Source organism: Grus americana, chromosome 15 (genome assembly GCF_028858705.1).
Source record: "Grus americana isolate bGruAme1 chromosome 15, bGruAme1.mat, whole genome shotgun sequence".
NCBI classification, from domain to species: domain Eukaryota; kingdom Metazoa; phylum Chordata; class Aves; order Gruiformes; family Gruidae; genus Grus; species Grus americana.
In genome coordinates this window covers 13746818-13772117 of record NC_072866.1, presented here as the reverse complement: position 1 = coordinate 13772117, position 25300 = coordinate 13746818, and the positions used below count along the sequence as shown (strand labels likewise).

The 25300-nt window shown below is 36.3% G+C and overlaps 2 protein-coding genes and 1 long non-coding RNA gene across 5 annotated transcripts in view; 2 read left to right on the top strand and 1 right to left on the bottom strand.

Moving 5' to 3' along the window:
* Positions 1 to 25300, bottom strand: part of C15H7orf50 (chromosome 15 C7orf50 homolog) — a 129588-nt gene that overhangs the window by 87595 nt on the left and 16693 nt on the right. The window lies entirely within an intron of this gene.
* LOC129213057 (uncharacterized) lies at positions 2941 to 18420 on the top strand. Of its 2 annotated transcripts, XM_054842404.1 has the most exons (4): positions 2941 to 3023; positions 8167 to 8360; positions 15014 to 16065; positions 17593 to 18420. In XM_054842404.1, exons 3-4 carry the CDS (start codon positions 15060 to 15062, stop codon positions 17667 to 17669), a joined length of 1083 nt encoding a protein of 360 aa, XP_054698379.1. In that variant the 5' UTR covers positions 2941 to 3023; positions 8167 to 8360; positions 15014 to 15059; the 3' UTR covers positions 17670 to 18420. The 2 variants fall into 2 exon arrangements, with proteins under 2 accessions (XP_054698379.1, XP_054698380.1); XM_054842405.1 differs by lacking the exon at positions 2941 to 3023 and having other exon boundaries at positions 8151 to 8360.
* On the top strand, positions 22926 to 25291 carry LOC129213060 (uncharacterized). The gene is made up of 3 exons (XR_008579345.1): positions 22926 to 23052; positions 23603 to 23749; positions 25099 to 25291. It is a non-coding gene; the product is annotated as an uncharacterized LOC129213060 (long non-coding RNA).

Sequence of the window (25300 nt, the reverse complement as noted above, 5' to 3'; positions counted from 1 at the left end):
AATAAAAAGTGTTAAAATGTGTCTAGTCAGTAAGATGTGTGATATTTTTTTTTTTTGCCTTCTTGATAAAAACCTATTGTAGACAAGGTTAAACCTGTGTTGCTTCACTAATCAAAACAAATTGCATGACTTGGATGTCAACTCAGAGATGTTAAATTATCAGATTTTCCAGGCCATAATTTTGACATCATTAAAATCTCATTATTCATCATTGTGATGTTAGCTGGCAATGAAAGCAAATAGGCACGCACGTCCCCAACTCTTTTCAACATAAAGGATCCTGCAACTAATAGGATGGAGTAACATTGCACCACAGAAATAGAAGGCTGGTGATTAATGCATACATCCACCACGTCCTTGTCACTTCCTCTCCTTTGTGCTGCCACAAACGAGATCTCAGAAATTAGATCCCTGCAGAAATCTCTTGATTCCCAGCACAACATAATGTAACAATCCATACCTTTGGTATCCTGAAGAAAATTTAGCTTTAAGAATATAACATACTTCCCAATACATTTTTTCCAGTAACCACTGCATATAATCAAAAGATCACTCACCATGAGTTAGCTCACCCCACATAGATGAAAATATTTTCCTAGCTATATTTTGAAAATCATTTATTTGTTCCCCTTAAATTTTCTGTAAAGTGTAGGAAGACAGCAAGTAAAAGCCAACTCTCTTTAAAACTGTTATTGGTGAATTACTCAAAAGGAAAAAAAACCACCCAAACCACAACTTAGTCCCAGGCACTTCTGAGTCTTATGTCTCAGTGAGAAATAAATGAAAATGTCAAACTGTGAAAATGGAAATTGCAATATTACATCATTTAGTCAAAGTCTAGTATCTGACAAGATGCCCTTATTTCCATACAACGGTTTAAAGAGTATTTTCTGTTACTCTAACTGGAGAGCCAGCATCTCTGAACAAACACACATTAGTAATTTTCTGATGCTTCACTCCTCAGAGCTTTAAGATATAGCCATTACACATAAACCATGACACAAAAAGGCTATGTTTCTCATCTGGATTAGTAAAACTCCTTGTACACAACATAGACTTGAAGGATCTTTACTGAGAACAGAGCTAGTTAATAAGCAGCAAGTTATCAAGCCTACAGATTTGCAAAGGGTGAACTTCTACATAAACGCAAGTAAAAAGAGTTGATCAGGTCCAACCAAGCCAATAGGTTTATACTAGTACAAACCAGGCCAACGTGGCAACAGAATCTGCCCTTTTCTGTCAATACAACAAGATTTCGCTGAAGACAACCACATTTTGGAACAGTCGCAGAAAACATGCATTTAACTATCATGTAATAGGAAAACAGGCCCCAAGGTTGCCAAGAAAATATGACACCTCTACCCAAAAATGCAAAGGGAAGTAACACCTTTTTTCTTTTTTTCTTCCTTTTTTCTTTTTTTTTTCTTTTCTTTTTTTAAAAAACTAAGATTCAATTAAATTGTTTTTGTGCTATGGGCAAGTACATAGCTAAAAGCCCATTTATCATTGCTTATTAAATGAAAGCACTACAGTGCTGGAGACCTTCTCATGAGCTTTACTCCAGCAGTACAGGACTGGTAAGAGAAAACGAAAGCAGAACCTGGCCAAGTGCTGCTCTCAGTTCTGCTGTTAGCTGAAGACCTTGAGAAGTACTGACTTCTGCCTGAGTTTCCGTAGCTGTAAAGTGCTCAATGCACTAACGAATCTGAAACATACGCTCTAAGATTAATTTTTGCAGTTTCTTACTAAGCAAAACCTTGTGTATTTCTTAACTATCTCATGCAATACTTTTTCCAAGTGAAAGCAATCTGAACGTCCAAACCCAGCTGAGCAGACTGCCATGGCAACAAATTTGAAGTGTGAAATGTTTCCTCTGTTGTATTTCCTTTAGCTTTCCATTATAGATCAAAACACTTTGACATATGCTGAATACATTCTTTTCCCATCAGGAGAAAATGGGATTTATTATGTACTTTGTCGTTCTACTTTCTTCCCACCAAGTCGTTTCCTTACCTTGGAAGTCCATGTGATTTCCTTACATTCCTACCTTCTAAAGAACTGGCACTTTTAATTACATTCACAGTCTACAGCAGGCAGAATTCTTGTATTATTACAAATCATGACAGTAAAAGATTTTTTAAAACACCAGATTCCTATCAGAGTATTTAAGAATATACAAATATGTTTTTTAAAAAACACTTCCTACCAAAAGTTCTTTAAAACAAACAGAATTTATGACCAGAAAGAGAATCCATCTTATCTAGTTTGAACGTAATTGATGGTGCATTATATGAAAAGATAAATAAGCAGCAGCGTAACTGCTCCCAACTCGGAGACCTGGAAAGAGGACTAATAAGAAAAGAAACAGATTTACAAGTAGAGACATCTTGCAGGAACTGTACCTACAAGTATACTGCCCAAATGTAGGAATAATTCTGCTATAAAAATGCAAGGAAAGTGCTCAACTCTGGATAAAGTTAACCTTCAAAAACCACAGAATTAATCTCCTAAATTAAAGTGGCTTTATCACGAATCTCACTGATACCGACAGGAAGTTCTGCTCATCACTTGTATGTTAGCCTATGCATTACCAATTGCAAAATGAATTCAAAAGCCTAATTTTAGCAACAACATCTGCACATTTAAGCTAAAATTTATCTTGAAGCTGGTAGAATTTCAACAATGGTTTCTTAACTCATCTCCAAAACCTTTAAAAGATAATTTTGAAATTAATTCTGGTGTTAGGTTATCAAGGCTGTTTCAGAAACTCCATCTGGTGGTCACTAGCAGAATACTCTGGCAGTACCCAAAAGCAGTAAGATCAGAGTAACTAATTAAAGGATTTAAGTTAATCATTAGAAAAAAAAAAAAAAAAAAATCAGTCCCAGTTTTTCTGGTTAAACACAGATGTGTACAAGCTGGTCCTGTCTGCAAGCAGTAAAGGTATTGCTGCAAGTATTTGTAAGAAGAAACAAAATTAACCATAAATTCTACAATGCACTGCAGCTGTGAGGATGAGGCAGGTAAGAGAAAGAATTCTGTTGCAAGAAACAAATCTCAGCAATGGTTAATTTTGGTTTTGAACATAACAGAAGAATATTTAACCAGGCTATTAGGTCTGATTAGTCACAAAAAATAAATATTTATTAAAAAGCATATGTTTCTTGTATTGTTTTATAAAACATCTGGTACTAGTTCATTGTGGTTGACAAGATGCTCAAAGATCAAAGGAAGTGCCATTCCCATTCAGCTCCAGAGCATTGTAATTCTTTCTAATTAAGTTATGGTTTCACTGGTTCACAATGAAATAGATTTCATACTTAATTAATACATAAGTTTCTGAAATTTTTCAGGTCAGCCTATGTGTAATTAAATAATCATTCTAGCACCTGCGGAGCTATGAAGAGACCAGCTCTTTTATAAAATCTGCCATTACAAAAAGCTTTTTTCCACCCTTTAATAGCAGTAGGGTATTATTTGAATATACAGGCAATTTTTGAGCTCTCGTAGGTGGGTTACAGAGATGATCTACCCATACTGAGGAATTTATTTTGTGATTGATAGAAACATTAGTGTATAGTAATAATAATAAAATACTGTTTATAAAACAACTTACATTACAAACAATGCCCAAATAAGCCAATGTAAAATCACTAATAGTGAATCATGGGCAAGCAACCCTGAGATGTGAAGGCAGTGATCACACAGCATGGCTGTTCTAGAATAAAAGGAAGAAATGTTGATTTATGACCAGCCTCTAAGGCACAGGTAATTATTAATACCAGTGTTATGTATACACATCTCCAACTTGTGCTTTTTTAACCCTATCCAAGCAGAGAGTTCCAAGGAGAGCCAGTAAGACTATCAAATTTTACTAATTCACATAGCTCCATGTACCTTATAAATCAGCATAAGCATCTGAATGCCATTTAAAAAAATCAAACAAACACCCCACAAAAACCTTCCAAAACCAAACATGCAAGAAATATAATACAACAAAGACATGCATGCTTTTTATTCTAAAATTCATCCATAAACAAAACTCCTTTAACTGTCTTCAAGCCAGCAATTCTTGGTTTTGTGCACAACTTCCCTGCTTCTCTTTTTAAAATTTTTTTTTCCCCTCTTCTTTTTTATATCAAAGGCCTAATGTTCCATGGTCTTTTAATCAAGGACACAAATTTGCTTGCCATCAAGTAAAAAAAGACTAAACAAAATTAAAACCAAGGCCCTTTAGAAGAACAATTTTACAGAGTGACTAGCAACTGAGTATCAGTATAACAAAAGCCTTAGAATAGATGCACTTCTCAAAAATTAAGGTTTTTTCCAGGAATCTGAGTTATTGCATTAATACAAGTAGCCTTAAGGTGCTAAAATGCTACCAAGAAAAGCTTCAATATGTAAGCTCAGCCATTGAACAGACAATCAAGGCAATCTTTGACTAATTCCTGTGGCTGATATCCCACACACTAACTTATTTTGTTACGTAACAACACTAGAGGAAAATTAACGTGGAAATACATGGTAATTTATGAAAAATATCTTTGAAAAAATTTATTTCACAATTCAAAATTCCAACACCACACCAATTGCTTTTCACCGTAATACACTGGGAAACGGGCAATAACAGCCATTTAATTTCCCAAACGATCCTGTCATACTACACAGGGCCAGTTTTCTTAATAATATTACACGAAAAGGGCAAGAAAAGATGTTTTAATCAAGAGCAGAAGACAACAGCATAGTCTAAAACCAGACTTCAGGCTTCTCATGCACGATTAGCTCCCTAACAATAATCCTGACACTAGACCAATCCAGTCCAAACCTTAGACTAACTGCAAGCTTACTGCAGCCTTTGGTCTTCGTCCTTGATGACTCTGGCCATTTGATGTTGCTCCAAGCAAACAAGAGCTCCACTGAGTATTGCGACTCTGCTGGACAACTGATCACGATGATGCATAAGGAAGGTGAGCAAGACAGAATCACCATCTCCGTAATACTTTACTGGATGGATCTGCATTAAGTCAGAGAATAAAAAGACTGAAATCTCCATGGTTTCACTATCTCAAGCCAGAAGCATTGAACGGTGTTTGATAAAGATGGAGAAGTTTCTCTCATCTGGCATACATGTATACGAGAAAGAGACACCGCGTCAAATTAAACCTACTGTCAGGGATCTGTACTCTGCTAAACACATCAGTAATATGGGTCAATTAAGAGAAATTATTTGATTTGGTCAAAAGAAAAGTGGCTCACATCTGCTTTTTTTATAATAACATCAGTCATTCAGTACTGGATGTATTTATTTTGCCACAGGAATAATAAGATGTCTTAAAGAGTAAACGAGTTTTGCTCACTGCAGCACACTGTAGGTGACTAGTGGTACTGTTATGTGTTATCAGCCAATCCTTAAAATTGTCACAGCATCTTACAATTATTTAATTTCTGCAACTTCTACCTTTCCTGCCTCCACCCTATGCAGAACATCATTACCATATATCAACCTTTTCCATTAAGAGCATGTATACTAATACATACTAATTACCAAGAGATCATAAATTGCTAACAAAAATAATAGTGAAATGATGCATCATCTCAAACACACGTCACTTAACCACCATTTTTTGCAGTTTTATGAAACGTTTATACAACTAAACACCAGTCTGTTTGCCACTGTTCTCATATGACTTGCACCCTGTGATCATTTAAGCTTTTAAATAAACTGTTTTATTGTTTAAGGAAAGACACAGCTGGTCACACAACAGCAATATCTTGCTTTTCTTTTAGTGACACATTAACTGTGACAATAACAGCACAGTGAGCTGCTGCCAAAACCACACCATACAGCTGTTAAGATACCTCAGATTAAGTTTTGTCGCTTCCATAGATGAGGCAGAATTGCAGCTATCAAGATAGGAATCAGCATGGCCTAAACAGAATAAAGAATAGGGAGATGGGAAACTTTGACTTTCTAACCTCTATTTCTCCTCCGGCTTTCAATTTATTCCATCAACTTGGAAGAATAAATTTCTCGGTAGCCAAGTTTCTCCACCTGTGAAACAGGAATACTTCTGGATGCACTGCTCAATCTATGTACACATTCTGAAACTGTAATGTGCTACTTGCTCCTGATTCAAAGTGTGAGAAACGTTCTTGCCCTCTAACTACCACTGAATAATGAGGCTTAATACAGGTTTCAAAGTATGAAATAGTGTTTGTAAATGCAAACATAATTTTGAAGATGGGAGCTTTCTGGTAGATTATTTTTTTTCTTTTTAAAGATGGGAGGCATAAGAAATAGCTTTTCTCTTTTTGCTTTTCTCATTCTATTTATATAACTTTTCTCATTAGAGGATAAGCTCCCTTGGATCTTTGCTTTACTATACCTTGCATTGTCAGAAAAGCGGTTACTGCAAAGCACGAAATGTAGTCTTAACACCACTGTGTCAGGGCTTATCTTCACTTGAGTTACTCCTTGCTCACTGATTGCTGATTAACTCAGAATAATTTAAACCCTTCTAAAGAATGGTTTGGATATTCCTTAAACTCTCGGTGCAGCCATTGATTCGCCTTTATTTTACCAATAATCACGAAGGGTGCAGCCAGATATCCTTCTGTACATCCACCCAATGCAACTTCAAAAAAAAGTACAAAAAACTCAGCTGTTTGCTGGTGGTCCTCAGCCAGGAAATAATTTTACTCCCTCCCTGTCCCCCAGTGGAGCCATGCTTATCAATCATGTGCCTATTCAGCCCAGTTCAGTGGAAAGCAGAACAACAAACCGATGCCATAGCTGTTGGGCATTGCCTCATGCGCACACATGATCCATTCTGGCAGCTAAAAAGTCAAGTTAGTATCTTCCAGTTGAGGACCAAGTATTTTCTGAAATGTTCCTGCAATTTCAAAAACAATCATGTGGCTATGCTTACATAGTTTAGTGTGCTCCAACAAACAACTATGCTAAGATGATCAAAACCAAAGTTGGTATGGGAATTGGAGTATTCTGAATAACATGTGCAAGCTCACTGAAAATCACATTGCACAGAGCCACTGAACTACTGAAGAGCTGTTTTGGAGCACAGCTACTTCACAAAGAACATGAACATTCAACCTAGAAGTTGAAATGTCTCTGGGCTACTGCAGCATCCCAAAACCCTCCACACGCATCTCTAGTTTTAAAAAAAAAAAAAAAAAAAAAAAAAAGGTATTTGGAGCAGTAGCGCTAACCTTCAGGTGGAAATGTAGGCCTAGTACTGACATATTTTCTCCAGGTAACCCACAATTCCAATTTTGAAATCTAGACTCATACACATTTGCCTCATTTCATTTCTTTGAAGTGTTTTTGCTCTTTCCACATGATTTTCAGTAAAGCTTGTTAAAGTGCAACAAATAAGATGCTGCAAAACCAGAGAGCACTGCTCAAACACTAGTCACAAATCATCTTCTCAACCTATGAAAGACTGCAGATTATTAAAAGATTACAATAAAAATGTTCTTTCCCACGTGCTGGTATGAGAAAACATGACACTACCAATGTATTGCAGACAGCAAGGCTGCATGCACTACAAAAATCCTGAGCCAACCCTTTCTTGCTCATTTACATCTGAGGTTTTAAGAACACTATTAAACATAGTGACTGAGAAGATTGATGCTGAGCCAGGCCCAAAACATACTACGGACTCAAAATCCTGTCTTTTAACACCTCATGGTCATTGCAGAGCATCTGGAAAAATAATTTATTGCATGTGTACAATACTGGGAGCATTCCAAGAGCTGGGACCCATGGAAAAATAGAAACACACCCTATTTTTGAGATCTTAATATTTTTGACGTGCACTACTTGTGTGTCATGTTTTTGTCATGGGGCCTTGCTTGGTATTTATTCAACAGGTTTTTCCTTTTCTAGACCTCTAGGTACTTAAAACAGTGCACAAGAAAAAATGGCCAGTATGCGTAGGACTACTTCATGAACAGGAAAAAAAAAAATCCACTGGATGGCCTCACATACTTAGAAATGGCTAGGACAAACACTACTTTTCTGTTCTAAAATATCTCACTGCAGAGGATAATTTGAACTTTAAAGTCACATGATAAAACCATAGGTTTGCTCAACATGCAACGTGTATGGTTTGAATTACTTAAACCAAGTTCCTGTTTCCTTTACAGAACTGTATGTTTTTGTAGTGAGCGAGCGTCTGGATTTTTCATCGTGATGTACAGCAGCTAAAGAAGTTATTGTAATATATACACCCTGCTTTCTACATAAAGAGCTATACCCTCCAAACAATATTTATATTTCATCTGACTATTCACAGTGAAAGCCTCAGCCAGTTGTATCTGTGGAGCATTTTCTTGAAAAGGTAAGTGCTTTATATTACTTTGAATATGCAATGTTTTATTCATCACAGGAGGCTCAAATTGTGAAGCTAAGGTTATAATTTAACCTTAGTTTTTAGTTTTCCCTTCTTTAACAACATTTGAACTACACAAAGTAAAATACTATATTGGGGAAACATTCTCAGAAAGCTGAAATTTATAGTAAAGCTGAGCATTAAAGAGAGTAAATGCAAAGTGTTTTCTAGTAAGTACTTAACTCCCATTGAACCGATGATAGCTAGATGATGAAATACCGTTCGGTGGTCTGGACAACAACCATTGCCTAAGAGCAGTCTTTTAAAGGATGGACATTGTTGGTAATCCTAACCACACTGCAGGAATTGTATAGGACAGGAAACACATCAGTGATGCTGCTTGGAAATTATGTTCAGTTACTGTCGATTCATTTGTATTCTGGAAAAGTAAAAATTAAAGCTTTTGGCTTCTCAGAAAGTGGTAGTTTTTCAGAAGTTAAGGGTAGCATTTCTTAAATCTTTACAACCTCAAATACTTGCCCAAGTGTAGGAATTTTGACATTAGAATAAAAATAAATATGGTATTTTACATTTCAGTTTCTCATATACTGCAGTCTGCCCCCATCTTTTACCTTGGCAGACCTAGTATGAACAGAAAGGACAAATTCACGTATATATTAATCCCCCAAATTACATGCAGTGTTTTCAGGGGTCGATGCAGGGGACATGCCCACCAAGAGCTGAGTTTCATAAGGAATATTATGCATATTGCTTTATGATTGGATGAAGGAATATTTTCCTTCTACAGGCTGGTGACAGAATGCAGAAAGCCTGCGCTGCCAAGCCTTTTATAGAGGAAGAGTTCTGGCTGCCAGTGAGAAACTCCCCGGTTTAGGACCTCTTCTTTCTAGACTTTAAATAAACAAAAGTTTGAAGGAAACCAAGCTCTCCATTTGCAAGAGTTAACCATCAAAGTTACGGTTAAAGGGACAGGGAACCAAAACCAATGAAATCTTAGAGACTTGGTCCTCTCTATACTGAAAGTAGACATTTCACAACTTGCTATTTTTAAACTGCCTTCTGAACACTATGCTCATTTGCTCAGCTCCATCTGTTGGAAGTGAAGGATAATGTATTCGCTGTGCTTCAGAAAGTAAAAATCAAGCATATTTGCTTTAACTGCAGACACAAAAGGCAGAGTGAATGATAGCGGGGAAACAGGGCCAGAAGGGGGGTGGGGAAGAAAAAAAAAACCCGCAAAAACCAAGAAAAAAAAAAGTGAGGCCACATGAAGTTAAGGAAGGATTCACAACATGCCAATGATGGTCAATTAAAACAAAGTGAGGGGGAGCAGAGGTAAAGGGACAAATATTGGAGCATGACAATACAGGGAAAGATCATGCAAGTAGCATATTGCAAATTTCCCTCATTAATTAATCCTAGGACAAACAGGAATAGGCCTGGCTTCTGCCATAGCTTCAATATATGTAAGCTTCGACACACTATATATTACTCTCAGTTACCAGTGAATAAATAGAAATAACAAGGTCAGTTTACGTCACAGTATGTTGTGAGAAAAAAAAATTAATTCATGTCTCAAGGTGTTTGCACTCTAAGGTGACAGATTCTGCTGAAAGAGTAAAGAACTTGGGCTCCCCCATTAAACAGAGCATAAACATTACATGCATTTTGAAATAAAATGTATGTCCCTGCAGTAAATCCAAAAACCAGACAAAACTGAGGGAATACGAGATTTTTCTCACAGCAGAGGAAAATGACATCATAAATTTTTTTTTTTTTTTAATGATGGAAACTCAAAGTATTTTGACAAAAAATGTGGTTGGCTGCATGGAGATTCTGAAATAAAAGATGTGAGAAATAAACCATCCTCCAGTGCTCTGCTGCTCCCATGGAACATACCTTTTTACTTTAAATTAAATTAGTATTACCAAAAGTCTATAAGAATTTGCAAATATGTTCATCTTACTACAACAAAAGTTGTGAGCTCCTTCATTCCATTATTATTCTAAGCATACATTTACTTTAGTGCAAGGAATTAACTCTTTGGGAATGTTTTAAAACTGTAAAGGCTTACAATTTCTAAGAGTTGCTTTACATGATAGATGAGCACCTTACAGACTCTAAAGCTATCCATTCTGGTGTAAACAAATGTATAGCGAGGTCATACCATCTGTGACTATATTCAATCAATCAGCTGCAGAGGCTGCACAGGAGTCAGGCTTTTCTACGGGGTCCAATTTGTAATCTCAGCTAGAAAACCCTACTGCAGCGACTTCATGAGGTGATGAGCAATACATCTTGTAAAGTGCTATATATCTTCAAATTTCACTGAAATAGCTATGAAGAGACAAAATATTGCAAAAAAAAAAAAAGATCGTAAGATAAGGTCATAAGTCAGAAATACATATCTAGGTGTGATCATGTTAGAGAGAGGAACGTACACACATTAGCTTGTATGAAGTATTAGGCATATTTGATTGCAGCCTTGTACACAAGCCTTTCCTACCACAATCTGAACTCAGAATTGCCATTTGCTCACTTTCAAATACTTAGTGAAAAGAAAATAGTCTGACATTACCATCGTGATTTTTTTTTTAAGCAGACTAAAAACTTCTAGGAATAATTTAAGGGAGGAAAAAATGAATGTCTACAGTGTTAACTTTAATCTTATTTGCCAAACCAAAAATATTTCAGCATAAGCTACAAACCACTAGCAGATATTTTTTTCTTCTGTGATGAACACTTTACTGAATTCAAGCATTACACTCATAACAACTAACAATAGCAAAGCTGCAAACAGCTTGTTGTTTTGGTAAAACTTTGGGTGGCTAATCCTAAGGTGATTTTCTGGGAGTTCCCTTTAAAACAGCGCACCTAGAAATTTTCCCTTAAGTCAGAATTTTAATACTTACACTGATTATAATTATACACATGTGGTTGCACTGTTATTTCCCCCCAAGTATGTTAATTCTAGGTTAAATAGATTACATTTGTTTAGTTTAAATCCCTCCCCAGATGAGGTAAGTTAAGAGACACACGCATTAGAATAACAATGTCTAGGTGAAGAGTAAGAGTAATACTAACATCACTGTTAGTATTTAACGGCAATGTTAAATAGCAGTCTGTGGTTATAAGGGAGAGTTGCAACCCAACCGAAACTATTTCAGGCATTCACCTTGACACCTATGACAAATGAGGCCTAAACACATGGATAGTCTCTCCAAACACTGTGCTGGTCCATCATTAAAATACCACATTCTGCAAACTAGTGGGTACAGAAAGAGAATGCACTTTCTCACACAAGAAGTTGAAACTACTGGAATATGCTGCATTAAGTCTAGTGTTCCTTATTTTGTATTAAATGCCTGAAGAGTGGCTAAATAAAATCAAAAAAACACCTTACTATGGTCAAAGCTCAACCCAGTATCAGAACCAAGGCCAGATCCTGGGCAAATTTAACCAAGTTTTGGCATGTTGTTTTTTCCTGTAATTATTGTAAGGTCATATGATTTCCTGTGAAACCCAAAACTATGTCTTCTATTTCCTTTGCAATTATGCTACCATAAACGTTGAACGTTGCTAAGCTATTCTGAGATTCTCTGCAAGGACAGCAAGGATGGTTAGTTGGCCCATGGTGTAAAAGTTGTTGAGAAAATAATGGAGACCTTCACAGTGCCACAACTAAATTCAAATGTCTAGCCCTGCAAAAGCCCTGATGGGACTAGAAGGTAACACTGAAGATTCTGGAGGAAGAGCTCAAAATGTAAGTATTTCTTAACCTTCTGAAACTGTGTGGGATAACATGCAGATGCATGTGGTTTCACATTTTCTTCTTCTATCCATCACAAAGTACCAATTCTTTGCCAGATTAAGCTTCAAATCTCTCTTCTAATAGAAGGTCAAAATTTGACTTAGACTGTTTCTTTCATTCTTGAGATTTCTCCTGGGTATTTAAGAGATGAACTGTAGAAGTTAGAATTTCATGGTCTTCAGATTTCCAGGAAATAATAAAGAGAAATCAAAGCAGCAGAAGGAAGACAGAAGCAGCAAGTCTGTCAAGCTCCATGGCTGCAGCTGACTGAATAGCACAGTAGATGACTTTCAGCCATAGAGCCAAAGGGAAGTAAAGCGTATTGCTGCTACTTAATTAATGAGAAATTTTCTAGATCTCCCCCAGTGCTTCAGTATTAAACATGGAACATAATTTAGAAATCAGACTGATCAGCTTTATTTCAAGAGATACTTTGAAATTAAAATCTAGAAAGGGGAAAATCACTAGAATGAAGAAATACAAAAGGCCAACCAGTTGACTACAGATGTGAAGTTTTGCATGTGTGGTCTGGTGGTTGTTTTTTTCTTCTTTTCAATTATTATCGCTCTTCAGTTTGGGCACTTCAGCACCAACTTGAGTCCTTCTTAGCGGTTTATATTAAGAGTCAGCTGAACGGAAACAAAAGCTCTACTGCAAGCAGTTAAGATACATTTCCTCAATTAACAAGACAACAGTATTTCCTCCCAACACCTATCATCTTTGAAAAGATTTTTCACTCAATTTTTCTTAAGAAGTTTTGCCCATCAGTGCTTTCCTACATGGTGTGCTCCAGTTCACAGGGTAGAACACAGCCAGAGTATGACCAGCCAACTTTTCCCCTCCTGTGAGTGTGCCTGCAACACAAAAAACACTTCCCTGGGTGCATCAGTCCTTCCTGTAGTGGAATCTCTCCAAGAATAACCTTTTCTAGAAAGGAAGAAACTCTGTCTTTAAAAGGGGACAAAGAACACTGCTGAATCAAAACATAACTCCATGGTTTTATATAAATGAAATTATAATTATATAAGATTATATACACACTTAATCAAAGCTAGTTTGATAAGTCAACTTTTCTAATTAAAACCAGTATTACAATTCCAATTTTGAGGAGAGATTAGAAATATCAGAAATACAAAGTAGTGTCAGAGGTAACAACCATAAATGAACTGTCAAACAGTATTAAGACATTGACTTATCTATAATGAACACTGCTTAAAAACATTAATGCATCTTTATGAACTTTTACCAATTTAAAGTTATTTCACTTTAAGAGTTAACATCACTAGAATCCCTTTATGGAAAATGCATTATGTACAACTAAGTATATCACTCTTGTTACTAACATAACTGTACAGAAACTTCTGCAAGGAGAACTCCACCGTCCAGTCTTCGCCTGATGTAGTGTCTACGTACTTTGCTTGTACTGACGAGCTTTGTGTACCACAGAACAAAGTAAACATACCAAACTCTAATGTAACACAAAACTTAACTCCCTGTGAATAAAGGAGCCCTTTTTTTTTTCCAGAAAACAACATTCTATACTGTAAAAATGCCTATATGTTTAACTTAATCAGACATTCAAAATTCACTAGCAATATTGAGTTCATTATCTTACGTTTAAAAATACTAATCCTTTGTAACTAAAAAAAAAGGTATGTTATTTTCTGCATCAATCAGTACAAGGTACACAGAAATTTTCTTTCAGAAATTGAGTTAATTATGCTTTTAGGTGGTCTGTAAAATTTCTATATCCATATCTATTACACTCAGTTTTTCATGAGTACATGTTATGTTCTCCTACAAAGCTTTTTGGCTGAAAAAAAGATCCTCCAAACATTTATATGGTAGCAGAATTATTATATCAACATATCATGGAGTCATTACAGCTAACAGCCTATCCATATTACTCTTAAAATTCCCTATTTTCAGGAATTTATAACTCAGCTGTAAAAAATGTTCCTTGCTAAAACTTTATCAATAGGCTTATAATGCACCAGTAATCATTTTCTCAAATTCAAGCGTGCAGAAAAGCATTATTTTTTGCAGTTTTATGCAACAGCTACATCTAAAAATGACAGTATTATTAATGTATAAAGATGTTTTAGTATGTTTAGTTTGTTCATAACACTTCTTAAACATTCACATTAATTTTATATGGGCTCCTCAGTACAGACTGCAGTTAAGAAAGGCTTTTTTTCATAAACAGAAAGGAAGCAAAACTAAAAGAAAGAAGGAATGTGATTCTTGCCTCGGATTGTGATTATCTTTGCATTTTCCTAAGTACATGGTGTGAGCCCTGAGACCGTCAGCTGGGTTCAAATTATGTGAAGTTCCCACCCTTGCGACAGTACAGTGAAGCTATTTTGTGGCTGTAGCTGCAACCCACGCCCTGAAGTTGCCCTGCATACTGCCTTATCCTTTGTTGGCAAGATGGTGAGGAAAAGCAGCTCCACCTAATCGCAGGGCCAACTCCCTCCTTACCCGCAGAACGGCCGGCTCTCCCATTTATTCTACAGGTGACACGAGTGCACTGAATCCTGACTGGTGTTTACAAAGCTGAGCTGCAGTACAGTCCTGCCTGCATCAAGTCAGGAAAAAGGGGGTAGCAGTGAGAGCAGGAACCAGATAAAAAATAAAAAGGCAGATTTCTCTGGCTAAAAATATTATGCAAGTGAGCTTGAAATTAACATAGGAATGTAAAAGCCACCAAAAAAAGGACTACATTTATTCAGAACAAATGGTTCATACTCCTGACTGCACATAACATTTAACACACAAATTAGAGACGCTACAAACTGTACTTTAAAACCTGTTTTGCTTTCCTTTTCAGTTTCAAAGTTCATTGAACAGGAAATAAGCACGGTGCGGAAGGAAGGATGACTTCTCACAACATGACATGGATCAGCTACCCAAGCAAGAACTTGGCTCTCATCTCCCCAGAACAAATTGAAGCCTTCATAGCTTCTCAAAATATCATATCAAGATTTATGCACTGTTACATCGCCTTTTTTGTACCAACAGGATTAATAACTGGCACATGTATTTTGATCATTTTCATAAAGAATTATTTGCAGTACAAAATCATAGAAAACTTAGACTTACTTCTTCTACACTTCACCATCAGCAATATTATAATGATTTTTTTATCATTTACTGTCATTACTAGACCTGACTATTTACAAGCAACCCAGCTCACATGTAACGTACTGTCATTTTTTTTCAACTTCAGTTATTTCAATTCTCAGTATGTTTTGATTTTGATGCTTCTCATACTATTACTCAAGAGATTTCCACCAAGGACTGCTCTCAGCAAAGCAACCCAAAGACCCATGTTATGTGTTGGATTCGTACTTACATATTCCTTCTGTTTGTCACTGACTGAGGCAGTACTGGTTGGCACAGATAACTATCACCTGGAAACAGACTGCCAGTTAGATCCCTTATTTGCACGGCCTGAATATGAGATCATTAAATTCACCTTTGGATTTGGAATCCCATCATTTCTTCAGATACTCTGCATTGCTGTTCTCTTTGCTAAAGAAGTGCCTGCTGAAGCTCCAGCCTTAAAACTGCACATTCGTACTTACCCCGCTGTGTACATTATAAGCATAACAATATTTATATGTCATCTATTTTATAACATTATGATTCTCTTCAGGACAATATTCAAATTACAGAAGAGCACTGGAACTCCAAAGAATGAGCTTGTGATGAATATTGCAGAAATAGTGTTGTTCTGTGAGAGCTGTGCTAGTTTGCTATTTATACTTTGTTTTCATAAACCATGCAAGGATGAAATGCGTAAAGTCATACAGCACTGCCGAAGCGAAAACACTGCCAACAATCACCTTGAAATACCAGTAATAACTACAACCCATGAAAGTGGGTCTCAGTAATACTTGCTGTTCTGAAGAACTGTCAATCCACTTTACGTTTTAGTTTGTGGGTTTGGGTTTTGGTTTTTACTTCTTCAAAGTAAGGATAATTGTTCCTTCTTTAGAACCCAAACTTGGACTATCTTACAGCTAGCAGTACTGGAAGAAAAAAAGATATTTAGTTCTAGTATTTTCAGTGATCATGAGAAAACATGTAGGGTCTGAGGCTGTTTGGTTTGTTGGGGTTTTTTTATATGTATAGATATATTTAAATCGCCTATTTTCTGCAAGTGTTACTTCAAAGCCAAGTAGAAAGAAAAATACCGTTGCCATAGAAGCATGCTTTTGTAATAATATCAATGCCCCGGCAAAGATGCAAAAAAAAAAAAAAAAAAGGCAAAAAAACAACTTTGAACAAAGGTAAAAATCTGCAGCTAAAGCATTTTCTCAGGTGTGCTTCCTCTTGAGTTCTTAACCCTACAAGCTACTTATTTTTAGAACATGGGCAAATCCCAGTAGCAGCAGCAGTGAACTATGGCTTAAGAATCCATTATAATCCTGAAACAGTATGTGATACTATAAGTCTACTGTAATATTTGTTTATATTTTATATATATACACACGCGCACACACAAACAGCATTTCTTCCCTTTTTCCATTTTCCTTTTCTACTTTTGTTGGAACCCTTAAGGTTTTTGTTCGAATTCTTGTGCCAAAAAAAATTTTCAAATTAATGGAAGCTTCGGGTCCTTTATAAGGCACTGAACTGGAAAGATCAACAGGATGGCTAATTAAAACTTTGTGCAAGAATGAAAGCTTTTTGTTAATGTACTCTCAGCTTCAGCTTTGCATTAAGACTCACAGCAATTATTGATTTAAGCCATTCTTGATGAGTTCATTCAGAAGCATGAAGTTGCATGCCTTGGAAGAGTCACATTCGATAATATACTAACTAAAAAAAAAGAAAAGCCAGCCCAGAACAGTGTAATTGAGGCATGTTTTCAAAAAGGCAAACAAAAGCAGAGCCCCAGTTCCAAACTGAAATCAGGGCTCTGCAGGAGACATAATGGAACATTATACATTTAGATGAGAATTCATGGGTAAATGGTGCAAAATTGGGGGGGGAGGGGAAATCTGAATCGGAGAAAAAAACCACACAGCTGTGGTATAGAAGTTCAGATACAGCCCTCCAGAATCAGTAGCCAATGCAGGCTGAAGTGTAGGTGCAGTTTTAAATGCTGGCTTTGAGCACATTGTTACTGCAACCGAATTTGGCCAGGAGCCATCTTACACACTTGGCTTTGGTTTCAGCTTTTCCTCTCATAGAGGCGGAGAGAACAGAAACAACAGGGAAGGCACAAAACTGTACTAGATCTTGGATAGAGATGTAGACTGCAAAGTTATAAAAATACAGTGATGTGATGAGGAAGGCTCATGTGACCTGGAGGTTCTGAGAAAAGCCCCGTTGATGCTTAAATATGTGTCTTTGCATGACACTCGGCTGCTAATGGGACTGATAGATTTTTTTTTGCAGTTGTATGCTTTGGAAAATCTTCTAATGGGGTCCAGATTTGTGTTGAGAACTGGTGGAAACCAGCATGGGCTGCCTAAGACAGAGAAACGCGAGCACTGATCGATCAAGAGGAACATCTTCCACAAAACAACAGCCAAGTGCATAAAGAGAAGAAATAAAGGACATTTGTTCAATAATAATACAGTATATAGATCTAGTATCTAGATATACGGATCTAGTCTTAGACATCCAAGTCCTGAAATTTATGGACCATGACTGTATCACATGCAAATAAAGGGTGAAACGTAGTCTCACTAACTATGACCGTAAGGACCAACATTTCTGCAAGATGTAAAAATCAACTGGTAAGATATCTGCATTGTATTATGTCAGCCTGTTTTCCTATTCAATTTTGTTCTGCTGCCAGCATGAACAGATGGATAATTAAAGAACACTACGTATAAACAGACCATTATAGAACCTGGTCAGAAAGGAAGTACGTAGACAAGAATCAGCTCTTTGAATACAAGAGCCAATTTCATACTTGTGAAAGGATTTCTCAGCTGGCATCGGAAGCTTTGTTTTGCACCTGGAAGAGGGAGATTAAACACCATGGACTGAAGATCAGCCCTGCAGAAAGAAATTTGAAGAGAGGAGTTGTAAGAGCTGTATGTCAGTGAAGAAGCTGACAGACTGAGTGAAAGAGTATGTCAGAAGATGGAAGCTGTTAATCCCAATTCAGACAGAGTATCATAGTTTCAGCTGTGCCATGGATAAGTAGGTTATTTTCTAGTACAGGAATTATGCACGAAGGATTCTATTTTATTCACTGCTTCCATATATTTTACATTTGAGGATTAAAGAATAAATATTGTGTTGTTTCTGAGTCCTGAGTTACTGTTAAATGTGCCTAAAAGAAAACCTAGTCAGTAAATGTTGGCTCTGGTTAACCTTGGCTGAGACCTGGAAACTGGTCTAACGGTGAATGAATCACAATTATGCATCTGTAAGGAGCCCAAAGGTTCAGCATGGGTGGAAGGATGCTTCATGATACCCTCAGCAAGGTACACAGCTAAAGCAGAATCATAACCAAACGTTTCAGAGAAATAAAACCACTAGGGCCCTACTGTCCAATCTAGGATTTAGGAACAAGTGCGTCTTCTCAAGAATGAACTACTATGTGTAAGTCTGTGAGTACTCCTGGGTATAGCTTCTGGCTGCTGCCTGAGACACGCGAGTGAACGTACTCTGGTCTCCTCCCTGTCCACGGCTACTGTCGTGGGAAAAAACAGAGTATTTTCTGGATGGCTGGTTATATGTCATATTTACAATGAAAAGACTTCGTAACTGAATAGGAGAAAACAAAGGTGAACAGGAGAGAAGAGGTTGAAAAGTGCAGAACAATAATTCAAATAGTTATGAATACAACTTATAGCAATACAGAAATGTTTTGTTAAATCATTCTTGATAACGTTACTCGGAGCTTACGTTAAAATTCAGGACAATGAACATGCAGTCCTAGAGAAAATCTACTTGCATCCAGCTAGAATATGAGGGCAAACACCCCTATGTGCAATAGGGGAAGGAACAGAAACAGTCCCCAAAAGGCATAAAGGCATTCTAAAATAGTCTGGTATGGAAAAGAGCAGCCTTGGCTAAGATTAAAAGTAACAATTTTTAAATTATTAATAATTTGAAGTGTATTTTTAAGAACAAAATAAAATCTCCCTGCTTGGAGAGATTTTTTTTCCCCCTATACCAGCAACAGCTTTGTTGAACACTTACTTCTTCCAGGCTTCACCTAGTTTTGAACAGTATGTTCCAGAAGAACTAGACCATGTATTTTTATAGGCATGCTGTCAAAATTAACTAAAGGGATATACTGGAAAATTCAAAGAAGAATATTTTACTTCTGTACTGGCAATATTCGTATCTAAGACTTTGGTCTGCTTTTGAAAAAACCCTTCTGTTCAGTAAAAGAAGAGAAATGAGCAGGCTGCGGAAGTTTAGGCATGAATTTGAGTTGGTAACATGTTTTGGAAAAGAACATGTAGAGACTGAGGACTCATCTTTTTTTTCTCTGAACCAGCTGGCTCAAATTTGATCTGATCCCACTGCAAAACAACATCTGAGCTAAAGAGAGACTAGATTTGCACATTTGAATCATAACTTAAGCTGCTACATCCCTACATGTATTACTAAGCCTGGCCTTAGTTACATCCGCATTTCAAACTTACAGATCCTGAAAGGGCTACACCATTCTTTATCTTGATTTTGAGGCAGCTGCAGAAGATTTGGAGTAGTGTGAAGGCTCAAACAATTCAGCCCAAGTAAGTACTCTATATAATGTTTGCACCATGTATGTTGCACAACAAATTGATTCACTAATTGGCTAGAATGAAAGAATGCGTTTCACTTCCATGGTATACGTGTCCAAAGGACTGCCAGACTCAACTACTAAAATAAAAACAATAGAGGCTTTGCAAATTTTATTTTTTAATTGCATTTGGATAGAGCCTGAAGTCCTATGATGAATCATCTTTCACTATACAACATTTTATGGTCCAGTTTTGTACAATTTTTATTATCCCAAGAGTTTTGCGATACACACTTTAAGAAAAAGTTTTTACCAGAATAGTTTGAATGGGTACACATGTTGTCACTGAAAAAGAAAAGGCTGAACTTTAAAAAATTATTTTTAGTAAGAAAAATGCATTCTCAGAATTGCTGGCAACTGAAAAGCCTAAACACACAAAATACAGTGTGTTTTCTGCAGGCACAGAACATGATTAATTCCAACTCAAACTAAATTTAATTATTTGCAAGAAAGGGAAAGTTACTGCGGCTGGACAGGATGAGTATGAAGGTGCTCTAGAACTGGGTAATGGATGCAGATAGATGTCATTCGGTGGTTGAAAAAGGTGAGAGTCAGTATCCATGCTAATGGAAAGATGAGAGAGAATTTAGAGGAGGAGATAATCTACTTGCAAAACTTCATGAACATTACAACAGCATCTGTATTTCCTCTGGAGATGATTTCAGTAGAAATTCTTATACAAATCTTATTTATTCTGCATACGGTTACATTACACTGCAAGCATTCCCCCACAATTTTAATTTAAGCTTCCTTCCCCTTCCATGCAATACAGTTACTTTTTTTTCAACTGTATACACCCTGGCCCTGATTGAATTTCTCCAGGACTCAACACCTTCATACCCAAAGCACTTCCACACTTCTGATAAAACCTAACAGCTCTTAGATCCTGCAGGGCTTATCCTGCTTGTCATCCCGCTGGCGAGGCTGAGGTATAGTGCTGGCTCAAGAGCAGTGATACACCACATCTCTTACATTGTTCTCTCCTGCACTCACACCTCCTCACCTTTCTTCCTCCTCAGCTGTCACCTTTTTGCCACACAATAGCAGGCACATATGTTGAAGTCTGCTAAATTGCATAGAGTACCTTCTATTATACCCCACTTTAAGACTCTTGGTGCACCTAAGTACATCATAGACAATTACACTAGTGTTCCTTAAAGACTATAGTGTTAGACATGCTGATTGAGATATATACAGTGTTTTAGGAGTTGGCTACTACAGATTTAAAAATAAACTGCTAGGAAAACTTTAAATGCTGGATTATTGAGGTTTGACATCATATGAATGCTATCGCACCAGTTGCTTTCGCATATGTTCTCAGCGACAATCAAGATAAGGTACGACAGGCAGAACTGTAATACTGAATAGTCACAACTGTGACTAAGTACGGCTCATTAAGGCACTCCCTGTAAAGTCCCATGGAATATCAACAACTGAGAGAAGAGGGTATAATGTTCAGCAGCTGCTAAAATTAGTTTTAAGCATTTTCTGGAATATGGTAGTGATGAACAGTGAGATTATGATAGATTAGTCAGTAACAATCATTTGACTGCATAAACAAGGGCCTGAAGATGTTGTCATTTGTTTTAGGAAACAGGATTCAGAGAATTCACATGATCATCTCATAAAATATTTAGTGAAATACAGAACTCACTAATTACAATATAATAATACACTATAATAATACTAGATTTGGCCTCTTACGCTTCATAGCAGGAAAAAAACTAGCAGGAAAAACAGCTACTTCGTGGGTCTTTCAAAAGAGAATTTCCTAACAATTCTGGAAGCATGGCAACAGGACATATTTCTTATCATGAATTCGAACAAGAAAATTAGCACTCATAATTCTACATTTTAATAGCAAATCAGCTGATATTCACAGCTAGAAAAAACAAGGACAGGCAGACCAGCTGATTCTCAAGTCCAGGACCCCATAATTACCAACAACTAACACCCAGAAGCAACGTTATGCATAAAGGAAAGTAAAAAGTCCTTCTGGCCCTTACGAAATCAGTGAAAGCTCTGAAGGAGAGAATTAAATACAGCAAAACCACATGATCAACAAACAACAATAAAGACTTTATAATCCTGTTCGTTAGGACAGCAAAAAATTAAGACCGTCAAAGCTGCTATCACAAGATTTTTCTAACATTACAATTATTCTAGTCCTATAATGCAATCATATTTGGACACTTCTCAAAGCAAAACACTTCAGGCTCTCTGTCCTCACAGTCCTGTAGAAAGACACTCCAGAAAGCTACTCCACACACAGTGGAAATCTTCTGTTCAGAGAATCTTTACCAGCACTAATTTGCACAAACTTTCTTTCGAGCTAAATAATAATTTATTCCAAAACTATTTATGAAGAGCCATCATGTAAGAACATCTTTAAAAACATTTTTAGTAACACTGTCAAAATCCTGTGTTCCTGTGCACAGAGTGTTACAGAAAATCAGCAAATAATCTATTTGCCTCAATGGCACTAGAAGGCAAAGTGCCTTCTACTCCCAAAGCGACTTGTGGAAAGAACTTTTGCTTCAATTTTCTACAGATACTCCATTTCTTTTGCAATCTAAAAATATTTGACCACTCTAATAGAGGTGATATATCCATTATAATGGCTTGTTAATTGTTTACTCCACACTTCTGAAACTGTAAGATTGTCATCTTGAAATCCCAAATGCTGAAATCCAATTCTCTTATTCCAGTAGCAGTAGACTGCTGCATCAAGGTACAGCATATCCATTAATGGCACTTAACATTCAGGTATCAGATCAATAGAATAATAAAAAGCAACTTACACAAATACAATATTTCTCTCTTATGAGAAAGCAAGCTTTAACTTTCTTCCTGTTCTAAGAATTCTGGCCACCAGTAGGTGGTGTTTCTGGAAATGTCAAGTAGGTTTTTCCCCCCTACAGATGAAATGCAAAACTCCACCTGCAATACTGGTGGTTTTATGCAAGACTGAGGCTCCACATTCTCTGCAAAATAAGCTTATTTTATCCATGTGATTCTGAGCTGAGCAATTCTAAGAAGTGTGAGGATGACAACGTGCACCTGAAAATTTAAATACAAACAGGCAAAATGGGATCCACTTGAAGGTAGGAAAACTCAAATTTATATTGCCAGTTTAGCAAATGACGCTTCTCAGCTGCTAGATTTCTCTCAATCGAGTATTTATCTTTAGATTGTCCAGAGGCTTTTAAAAAATACCACGTATAACAGTAATTATTGCTTTATATCTATGTAAAATATGCTCAGTTATGATTTGCAAATAAATGTCTTAATTACTGATCCGCTGAGCTGTAGGTTTGAATGGACTATATCATTTGAAAAAATGCTTGAGGCAGAAAGGAGGGCAAAATGAACATTAGACAAAATAAAACTGACAATTATGTGAGAAAATACGCTTGACTAGTTCTAGTAAAAAGAAACCAGCAGAAACAGGGTTAATTCTAGCCTTATAAGGCTGTTCAGCAGCACTTCAACTGCACACAAATTAGAACAACCCTGGGAATCTATAAAGCTTGTTTTATTGCCAAGGACATGCAGCAAGATCTGCATTTTGCTGTTGTAAACTATCCTTTATTTAAGACATTTTAAAACAGAATAGACTTCTATATGATTTTTTTACTGCTGAATCGTCAACAGGTGGCATTCACTGCAGCTTTGCACACCTAAATACAAGTTTTTACTGACACGGCAGTGGAAGGTGACACATCTATCAAGCATATACTCGAGCAAGACCCAGCCTTCTGTTGTCTGGAGGAAAATCAGCTCTGGAGAAATGGAATTAAGGTAAAATAGTGTTTCACAGTACGTGGTTACCTATAATGCTTGTAATTGCTTGGCTTTTGGTGGCCTTTCAAATGTAATTAAAATCTGACCACAGACCAACCTTTTAAAATCAATTGCTTAGACTGTTATCTTTTATTGTATTTAAAGCAGTTTTATTGCCTTATTCAAAAGTAAAAGGATGTTACATAAAAGGCAACAGTTCATGTCTGACTTCCATAGCTGCTTGAAACAAACACCAAACCCTCTTCAAATAAGTGTAATTTCATACGGATATTTTATCATAAATATTTACATTATGAAAATTATTGAAAGCATAGAAACAGCTACTGTGTACTTAATGCCTATTTCATTAAGAAATAAAGCTTTGGAACTGATATCTTTATTTAAGTATCTGCTAGCTACTTCTGATAACTTGAATACATTTAAGCAAACTCAGAGCTGTATTTCTGACTGAAAATATTCTAACACTCCTACTCCATTAGTGGTCTGCTCCTTTTTCTCCCCCAGACTGCACATCAGCAGGATTTAAGTCATTAAAACATGGAAATACGCACGAATTTTACTAGTAAACAATTTTAACTCTTTTTAGTATGTTTGAGTGTAATTAAAATAAAGGTTTTGGTACTAAGATGAAGATTAAAGCAATTAAAAATATTTAAAATTTAACACAAAATACCCTGGTTTATAATTTTCTTGCTGTTTTATTTGTTTGCAGTGTCTTTTGTTTGTTTTTCTTTTAAATAAACTTCTAGCAATGCTTTGAGTCCATAGCATTCAACATTTATAAATAAACAAATCAGATAACTGATATTTTCCATTCCTATCCAGAAGTCATTGCAACATAATTAATCACAAAGAAAAGCAAATTTAGTATAATAATGTTGGTGTAAATCAATATACTGTTTGTATTACTTTCATTTCTAAAATTTCCCTTTTCTTTCCCACTGAAAACCAACGGCTTTTCATCTCTGTTGCCTTCTCAGCCACAGACTCCACTAAATAGCCTTATAAGCTGCTGATGAAATAAATATATATATTTAGATATTTATATAAAAATATATATAAAGAATGTTTTTCTTCAGTAGGCTAAACTCACTCATCTGATTTTCTGTATTTCTACATTTTCCCATTCTGAATCCCTAAAGGATACACAAAATTTTAACAGATCTGCCCTCCCAATATATTATCATCTAGAACAAATTTAAATGCTTTTAACTGAACCTTTGTATATATATTCAAACGCGATGTTTCCTACAACCTCAGCTGTGTGCACTAAGTTAGCAGAAGCATATGGTACATGGTACAATGCTGGAGTATGAGATTAATTGTTTTCTATTTGCATATTGCAGGTTCAAGGATGTTCATTGATTATTAAAAGAAAACAAATGGAGTTAAATTCTACTACCCTCCAACCTGCATGAAGAAACACTGTTGATGAAGAGCTTTTATTAAAGAGATTCAAGTACCATAATGGTAAAAAGATTCCTACGTGATCTTAAGGCATACAGGAACTGCAAATTCTCTCATTTGCAATGTATATAGTGTCCTCTA